Raw genomic sequence first — 9,264 nt, forward strand, 5'->3', positions numbered from 1 at the left:
CTCAGCAATCACGGAAACAGCTCCTCCTTTCAACTTAGCAGGAAAGCACCAAGGCCAGATGCGGACCTGCATCTTCCCGTGGCACTGCCAAGGCCCTCACCACCAGCCTGGGGGCCTCCAACTTCCCTCTGCCATGTCCTGCACCTAAGAAGTGCCTGATCCCATCATCAGCAGTAATACCCAGCAGCACGAAGCAAGGCACCATGGTGAGCCTGGGACATCCCTGCTGGAATTGGCTGCTTCACTGGGGACCTCCATCCAGCTCATCCCCACTCCACATAGAAACGCATCCACAGAGCCATCGTGCCTCAAAAACTGTAGAGTTTGTCCAAACTGCTCCTAATACGGGTGCTTGCTATTCTGTGCATCCAAATGCAAGTGCACTCTGATTAGATTTTTATATAATTAAACATTTATATGATATAAGAATAATTCACATACTCTCAAGAGGCTTTTAAACTGTAGCTTGCTCTCAGTAGATGGATAACAAAAACTCCCCATTCAGTGTAGGGATCTAACCAGCTCTCTAATAAAATTCTTAGCTCATTCATTTGGCTTTTCTGCACTTCCCTTTCCTTCTGACTTGGGCTGCGCCTTTCAAAGGCAGAGAGAGGATTTGATTACTCCCTTTAATGGGAATATCGCGTCCAAGTCCTTTAAGTGGTTTTAGAAAACCTCAGCTTCCGATCATTAGTGTCCTTCCCCCGGGGAAGGAACGTCGTCTCCCCTGCCTGTCTGCAAAACCCACAGCACCTTCGCTGGGCGAGCTTCAAAAAGGGAAAAACGCCAGCAAAAATTGCCCCGTCCTGGGTAGGAGACATAGGATAAAAAGCAACCTGAGCTTAAAGCAACAGGAGAGCCAGGCTCGGTGTAAGGGCTGGAGTGCAGCAGCTCGGCAGGCGCTGCCACAGCTCCCGTTAGAAGCTGTAGCAGCCCCCAAATCTCTGCAGATTGGGCCCAGAGGGAGCTCGGCAACCCGGCGGGTTGCACATCAACCACCATATGGTCATCTACATTTTAAAGTGCAGAATCTTTACGGCTAGGGATGATGCATGTGCTGGAACGGGACCAGCTCGCGTTTCAGGGCCGAGGCTGTGGGGCTGCCTGCTAGGGAAAGCATCTTTTTCCTTTTAAACAGGCTCGCTGTCAGAATAAGTGAGAGCACAAGCGCTTGCAAAAGAGGCGTCACAGGAGCAGCATTAGGGATAAAGGTGCATTAAAAAAAAAAGATCAGATTTGGAGCACGGAGCAGCTGACAGTACGCTTGCCCTGCATGGTAATTTTGGTTTAGGCACTTAAAGATCAGTGTGGGGAATAGCTTCTTTCCTTGTTTGTCTGCAAAGGAAAAGGCCACGTCTGGACCCAATTCAAAGGGCCGTGCACGTTAGTCCCCGGGAGCCCTGGTGCTGCCCAGGGCACAGGACGTCCCGTGCCGGCTCCGCAGCACTGGGGAGCCCGGTCGCTGCGGCAGCAAGCAAAATCCCCAAATGGAATCGTGAAGGTTCTTACTATAAAGCACATCAAACACTTCCTCTACCATCTTCCTGAGGAGGTAAACGTCTGATCCCTGCTCCGGCGAGACCCGGAGCGTGTTCCGCCCGCAGTCCTTGGCCTTCCTGGGCATGTCCATGTCCTGCTCCTTCCTCTGCTGGAGCCCTGCAGGAGAGAGGAGACAACGTGGGAGACACCAATGCGACGGCAAGTTCAATCGGGGGGTTCGTCCCCTATTTTATCAATGCTTCCTCCCTCCGGCCTCATACCAAAAGAAAAAACACAGGAGAGGAATAAGATACAAGATGCTTCAGTCCCGCACGCCGCTCCCTGCCCTGGATTTTACACATTCAACTCCGCTGAAACCATTGCGATTAATTGGCCGGCGTATTTCTTTCCCCTGGTTTCAATCTGCTTAGCCTTCAATCTCTCCGGAAAGAAAATCTGCCTTTCTGGGAGGCTTTTTTACCCTTCAGTGTCACGTAGCTCTGTAATACCAGCTATTTCCTGCTAATTTCCCCCATTAAACCTCAAATAAAGCATATCTTCAGCAACGACTTCCTTGCATCTCTAAATACACAGAAAATTAAACACTACAACTGCATTATTGCCATTCTATCTAAACCTATTCACAAGGGATTTTCAGTGGCAAAGGACTAATTCTTTCATCATACTCCACAGGCTCTCGCCAGCGATCTGCCTGGATGCTGCGCGACTGCTTAAGGAGGAACTTGTAGATCCCTTCTGCCAGCGTTGGAAACAAGTCCCTGCGCAGAGAGGAAACCCAGTTACTGCTCTTTAAACAGAGTCACGGCTAAAAACCAACTGGGTGATGTAGGAGGGCAATAAGCAGCTGGGGCTTTGCTCAAGAAAGCTCCCGTTTCAGTGCAGCATCAGCAGTGTCGAGCTGCAAAAAGCCCGTGAGATTTTGGAGAGTGAAAGAGGCACCGGGACCGGACCTGCTTAACACAGCAAGCATCAGACGCGTCTCAAAACCAGCTCGGCTTGGGATCATTAAGCTGGATTTTGGCCTGGACAACAGACCAAGCTGCCCTGGTTGGGCGAGAGGTGCAGGGATGCGCCACGGCCCTGGGCTGCACACAGGTCTGCATGTCCAGTGATGCAGATGTGCAGCCTCCAAACAGCTGGAGCAACCGAATCCCAGCTCCTAGCCCAGCACAGGAGCTGCTGCAGCCAGCAAGGGCCACTGGTTGTGGCAGGTGTCCAGGTGGTCCCACCACCAGCCAGTACCACACACCTGGAAAAGAGGGTGTTGATCCCCATCTATCCAGACAGTCCACACCATAAACACCCTCTAGATGCGGCTTGTTAAGGCATCTCAGATGCTCTGTGGCAACAGTTTGGATGCAAAAAGGATGGGAAAACCCTTAAAAAAAAACAAAACAGAGCAGTTCTAGGCCACAGAGGTCATCGGTCAAGGGCGCCCAGCACAGGGCAGGAGTGCCAGCCTGGCTTCCTCCGCACGCGGGAGAGGGAAGCGACAGCTGTCAAACGCAGGGAAAAGAAGCCACCCATGGAAGAGAACTGCAGCTTCCCAGGTTCTTAAGAAACATTAAAACAAGGGAAAACAAAAGGAAAACAACGCACAGCTATACATGGGGCGCACGAGCGAGCCAACAGTCAGCCGTGCTTTTTCATATCTTCCTCATCATTTGATGTCTGCAGTTTTCTCATTTAAAAGAAAGCCAGCTTTTCATGAACTTAACTTAGAACAGACCTCGATGCAACCAGCTACATTTTACAGCTCTCTGAAGCCATCTGTTATCTCCGCGATCAGGCGGCTGCCTGCCCCAAAGCGCCGGGCAGCATCGCTGCGGTCCCTCATGCAGACTGCCCCTTCCTTGCTGGCAGATCGCTGCAAGCCCATGTTTTAGTGCCCAAACTCCACCCTCCCATGGCACAAATGTCCCCACCACCTTTGAGGAGGCCACCAAAGACCCTGGCCACACAGGGCCACCACTGGTGGCAGAAACCACCCACAGCTCCAACAGCACCAATGGAGGGATGAGCAAAGTCAGTCTGAGAAGTACAGGGGAGAGCACGCTGCTTTCTCTTGGGCACAAAAATGCCCTTTTCCCTCCTCAGTATTTTATTGAGGGCCCCCTATGGTTTCTCCATGGCACAGGGAAACACTCCCTGTAAAATACTCCTGACCCTGCTGCAAAGGCTGTGAAATCCAACTCGATTCACACCCGCCCACAACTCTCCCCTCCTGGCCAGGCACCGCTTCTCCCCTCTTTACATTAATCTTTATAATTGTCACGTCCCCCAGTACGTCGGGAAAGGCTGGGCTGGAGCTTCAGATAAATGAGCATGTTCGAGTGAGGTCTGTGCGCCCAGAGAAACGTGGCTCGCTAGATAAGAGGCTTCTTATATCTTCCAGCGATGTCTGGTTTAGATTATTTTAGATTCTCTCTAAAGAGGCAGCTCGACTATAAATCAGAGGCATTTCCAGGGATGCTTTACAATGCATGCCGGTTGTAAGAGCTTTATGCACTGCAGTTGAGCCTTGGCCATTTATAATTCAAGACAGAGTTATCACATTTCACCCCATCTCACGTATCAGCTGCTTTGTCAGAGCCCCGTCATCAAAATTTTGTGATTGGTACCAAATCTTACAATTTCGTTTTTACAGAGGTGTAAATTAAGCCAAAAGAGAGGAAAATTGGATTTAACTGCAAGTACCTTGGCACATTTAGGCTTGCCCTAATACAGTGCTAGATGACTGGCCACAATATATGTATACACATGTATATACATGGATGCACACACACAAGCGTATATATATATATTTCTTAAGGTGAGATTTGCAGGCAGGCATCAGATAACACGAGCTCTAGAGTGGCATAGTTAGCCTTTTATGTATTAGATTTAGCTTCCCCATGCTGCCTATCCCATTGCAGCCAAACTGCTGAGTGGCTTTTCTGCTTCTGTATGTGGTGGGAGGTGGGAATGGGATGAGGCAGAATCACCCATGGAGGTAGGAGACTTCCTTGAAATGCCTCCTGCCTAAAGATACCCACTTGTAAAATTAAGTGCATCAAGATGAAGCATGATTAAAGGTGGCTTTCTAGGAGCTAAATAGGACAAAGCTCAGCATTTCCACCCCGGAAAAGAGGATGAGCAGCAGCTTAGAGCCAATCCACGCAGGGCAGCTCTTCCACAGAGCCAGTGGCTGCAGGACGCTCCGGACAAGCCTCGCCGGTGCTCCCAGCACATGTGCAATGGATAACCCAAGCAGACAGTGACCCTGGCAGCTTCACAGGGCTAATGCTTTCACTACAGTGAACTGTGCTTGAGCAATTTCTCCAATGGATTAAGCACAAATATGGTTTCTATCAACACCAGGCCATGCATGCACATAGGGAGCCAGAGTTTGCTGCCTTTCACCTCGGTCCCCCTGCACAGGGCTGTAGCGCTCAGTGTAGTCAGTGCATACAAAAAAATCTGCTCCCCGTTCAGGTCCTGCTTCCTGGGCTGCTTTTGAGCCCTTCACAGCTGCTGCAAGGGCACAGAGACTGTTCCTGCCCGACGCAGCCCTTCCTCAGAACCCAAAGGCACAAGCCATGCAAACGTGGGGCTGCTCTTTAAAAATATTATTAAAATCGAGCTTTTCTTCCTAGCCCACAACTGCTGCAGGGACTCAGGTGCAGAGCAAGATGCCAAAGGGCTGCAGCATTGGGCTTCGAGCACGGGATGAACTGAAGCGGTTCATCAAGCCACACTTTCCATGCCCTGACCCAGATGGTCACACCGAGTGCCACTGTGTCTCACCCTCTTGCGCTTGGGCTTGTCAGTACAAAGCAAAGTCCCTTCCCACCACATCACTTCCCAGCACTTCAAGGAGAGGGGAAAGCCAGAGAAAAGCGCTCGTCTGCATGCTGGAGATACAGCCACCAAGGAAACTCAGGTCATCCCTTGCAACACACCTCCTGCTCCTCCTCTCACGTTGCCTCTGAAACCTGCTGGATGTCAGCCCCAAATGTCACCCCCAAAACTTTGCCTTAATCAGCCGGGCAGGCAGCCAGAACCACTCCATGCAATCCAGCCTGATCAGGAGGGACAGCATCCAAAACACCGAGCAGCGACGGGAGTGGATCATCATGGGGAAGAGGGACTGACAGATAAGAGCCACATTCCCCTCTCACTTCAGACATGTTCAGCAACGTGGCAACGATGGGACGTGACTAGCAAGGCCAGGCCCAAGTTCATAGGGAGAGGAGGACACTGACGGAGCAGGACCCTGCTCCCCTCTTCCCACAGGAGCAAAATCCATCCCAGAGGGTGCAGCGATGTTCCTCCATCAAAGGCTCCTCTGCCTCTCTGGACACCAGAGAGCAGCTCCCAGAGGAACCTCACACTCAATGGCAGAGCTGGGTCTCCTGTCCTCCTAGGAGGGGATCAGCCCCATGCCGAGACCACCAATGCTCCCCTTCCCATACGTTGGCCTGGAAAGATATTGCAACACCATGACCAACACCGCCATTCCCAAACCTGCTCCTGAGGTGAAGATGCAGAACCAGACAAAATTATTGACCCCCAACCTCCTGCTCCTGACTAACCACTAGCATGAACTATTTCTGATAATTCCCGAAGATATGTCCCCTTGGCACTAGTGGTCCTCTTAGCAGAGCCCATCTACCCCCAAACCCTGCAGCATCCCACAGGGACAGGCTCCTCTCCAGGCATCACCCAGGAGTTTTGGTGCCACCTGAGCAAAGGGTTTGGTCCTTGGGTGACCTCAGCAGACACAAGTGAGGTTCTGAATGCAAGGTTAACCCTAGCTATGCTCTCCCCACCACCCCGCACAAACAGAGACCCCATCCACCAGCAGGAACAGCCTAAGAAACACCCGGCTCGCATCCACACGCACCAGGGCAGACACTCGGCGTCTTGCAGGGATACTCACGGCAGAACTTCTGGAAATCGGCCTGCAGCTCCTTCCGTGCGCCCATGAAGAGCCTGCCCTTCTCGGTGCCCAGCACGAAGGTGCTCTCGGCGTGCACGGCGATGCAGGCCACCTCCGCGTTGAGCTTGGAGAGCGCCGAGCACTGCGAGGGAAGCAGACAGCTTAGTGAGCTCCAAAAGGGAGCTGGCTCTTCGAGTCAGAACTTTCCTTTATTTTTCATTGTTATTATTTGTTTATAACCTCTCCAACTGTTTTTAGGATGCCACAAAGCCTTGGACACCTGAAAGGAAGCTGGAGCTGGAAACCAGAAGTTTTTACTCATCATTTGGTTTCAATTATTCCCACCACAGAAGTAACTGTTTTATACATTTCTTTCTTTTAAATAAACCACTGCCTTAAAGAAATAATCCCTAGTTTTTCCACCACCCTTAATAAAATAAGGAGCACGGGAATCTTATTTCAGCTGCAGAACACTGCTGGGTCTATGGTCAAAATCTGGATTAGGTGAATGATTCTTCCCATGCGGTTATGCAAAACATTAAGGAGTTGGAAAAGGCTTCCTTCATTAATCTGCTTTACGTAATGTGTGCTTCCTGGCTATATATAATATACAGGGATATGCATTTTTATTATTATTTTTATAATTGCTACATGGCGCCTGCGATGAGTCACATTCCCATAGCTACAGCAGCGAGATGATGCAGACAGCACCCAGGGTCCAAATGATGAGGAGATAAAGTGACAGCAAGTAGCATTTGCCCTGGTGTACTGCAAGGTGCTGGGTGACTTGTCCAGGCGTCCAGAGGGTCCCTTCAGGACAAGGGGTGTTAACTCCAGATGAGATGGGTTTTTTGGGGACATCCTGGCATCTCCATGCACAGGAACTACTCCAAGATCCACTTTTTAGCGCGCACAGGCCATGCTCCCGTTATATTTATTACCCGCACCTACACAAGCAGCTTTCAGAAGAACAAGAGAACGGTTGCAAAGACAATAACTGGGAAATCAGGAAATTCAGGAACCAAAGCGGCTCCAGAGCAACTTGGCCTCCTGCTCCTTTGGCCAATGTGCAATTAGACAGCGTAACATACAGCCTAGAGAAGGCAGCCTAGGATATATGTGATGGCACATATAGGAACTGTCCAAGCCATGTCGCGTGCTACAGTCTTTTTATTGGGGTGCAGATTCACAGAAAGCACCACATTGTGAGAAATATGCAGAGAATAGGATGCACTCAAGACAAATACATTGAATAAAACCTGACTGTAAAAGGGAGGGCTATTTAGCACTTCTCATTTTATTACACGTCTGTAACACACTTCCCTTCTTTATCACATTCACAGTTAAAAATAAGATTAGCTCCAGTCCAAGAGACTTAATCCAGACAGTTATCTTGTTTATGTAAGCAAGCCTGACTTATGTAAGGTTTCCACTGGGAATTCAACGTCAAAAGATATGAAAGTTCTTTCCTTTGTTCTCTGAGATAAAAGCCATTGTTCTCCTGTTGTGTAAAAGCTCCCAATAACATTGGTAAAACATCAAGAAAAAACACACAACACCCTACATTGAGTTGCTACCAACATAAATATTAATGGGAAAACAATACCCATCTGAGATTAACTTTAGCTGACTTTATGGTGCTCACGGTTGTCAGGATGGGGATGCAATTTTTGCTCCCAGCTCAACGTCGTTTGCTGCAGCGGCAGTGAGGGCAGCAAAGGTGACATCCCTGCCACCCAATTCCTGCGCTTTGCAACCCAATTTGGGCTCCAAGCTTTCACGGCCCCGGCGCCAGTCCCATCTCCAGCGGCTGCGGGATATTGGTCCCAAGAGGGGACACGGAGCCACCAGAGTCTAGCGCCAGGACTGCAGGTTTTCCGTGCAGATGATGGAAGAGGCAGCCCCGCTTACCATGGAGTCTAAGGCGGACACTAAACTGGTGACAATCTCGTCTTTCTGCGGGAGGACCATGTTCCACTGCTCCGAGCGGGCGCTGCCGACAGCCACGTCCAGGGGCTTCCCCGCCAGGGCCATGTTCACCTGAAAAGAGAATAAAAACATGAAAACCAAGGACTGCATTTGTGCTATTACTTGCAGGGACTGGAGCAGGCACCTCCTGGCCAGAGGCGCAGCCAATTTTGCTGTGGAAATGACGAGATTTGGTTCAACTAGGCAAAACCAGGTCATAGCAAGTCAGATACCCACCATGCAAATTATTTCATTTCTAACAGAAACAGGGGAGAAGAAAAAAAAATCTGGTGGTGGCAAACACTGCACAGCTGTAATGAGAGCCTTGGTGGCCAGGAGGAAGGGGCTGGCTGGGCTCCTCTCCGCTCCCTGCTTCCTCAGCTCACCAGGCCCGATACCCCAGTGAGGGGCGGCAGGGCAGACCCCACAGGTCCTTTCTGGCTTCCCCCTGCTCCAAGGAACAGCAGCCTCAGGCCCCACTGCCCAAACCACCTGGAGCTGGTAGGTGTGGGAATAAATCCCTCCTCGGCCCAGCACGGAGCTATCCCAGGCACGGAGGAACACGCGGGCGGGTGCGGAGACGCAGCCGCTCTTGCAAGGGGCACTGCGAAGCTCCTGTGCTTCTGTTCTGCAAAAGAAGGGGGGCAAATTAGGTAGCAACGACGCCGAGCTGTTTGAACCCGATCGTAAATCACGCACTCCAAGCTGCACGCAGATAAAAGGGGCCAGCGAATTTCTAATGAAGCAAGATTAGAAAGCAGCGGAGGCGCGCGGGGCCTGCACAGGGAATATGAATGAAGCTCGCGGTCCTTAACTCGATTTGCCGCTTGGGCAGGGACGGCGGCCGAGACGAGGGTGACGCTGGCTGCATCCCT

At 50.9% G+C, this 9,264-nt stretch overlaps 1 protein-coding gene across 1 annotated transcript in view; it reads right to left on the reverse strand.

Annotated features, from left to right (window-relative positions):
* Positions 1-8,455, reverse strand: part of GTF2IRD1 (GTF2I repeat domain containing 1) — a 45,036-nt gene extending 36,581 nt beyond the window's left edge. Inside the window, exons 1-3 of the mRNA XM_010219821.2 lie at positions 8,333-8,455; positions 6,422-6,563; positions 1,510-1,656 (exon numbers count right to left, since the gene is read on the reverse strand). Of these exons, the coding sequence (XP_010218123.2) occupies positions 1,510-1,656; positions 6,422-6,563; positions 8,333-8,455 (412 nt within the window). The remainder of the gene's footprint in view (positions 1-1,509; positions 1,657-6,421; positions 6,564-8,332) is intronic.
* Between the last annotated feature and the right edge of the window lie 809 nt (positions 8,456-9,264).

The sequence above is a fragment of the Tinamus guttatus genome, unplaced genomic scaffold, assembly GCF_059628265.1.
Source record: "Tinamus guttatus ecotype Peru unplaced genomic scaffold, ASM5962826v1 Tinamus_guttatus_pri_ptg000356l, whole genome shotgun sequence".
In the NCBI taxonomy this organism is placed as follows: Eukaryota; Metazoa; Chordata; class Aves; order Tinamiformes; family Tinamidae; genus Tinamus; species Tinamus guttatus.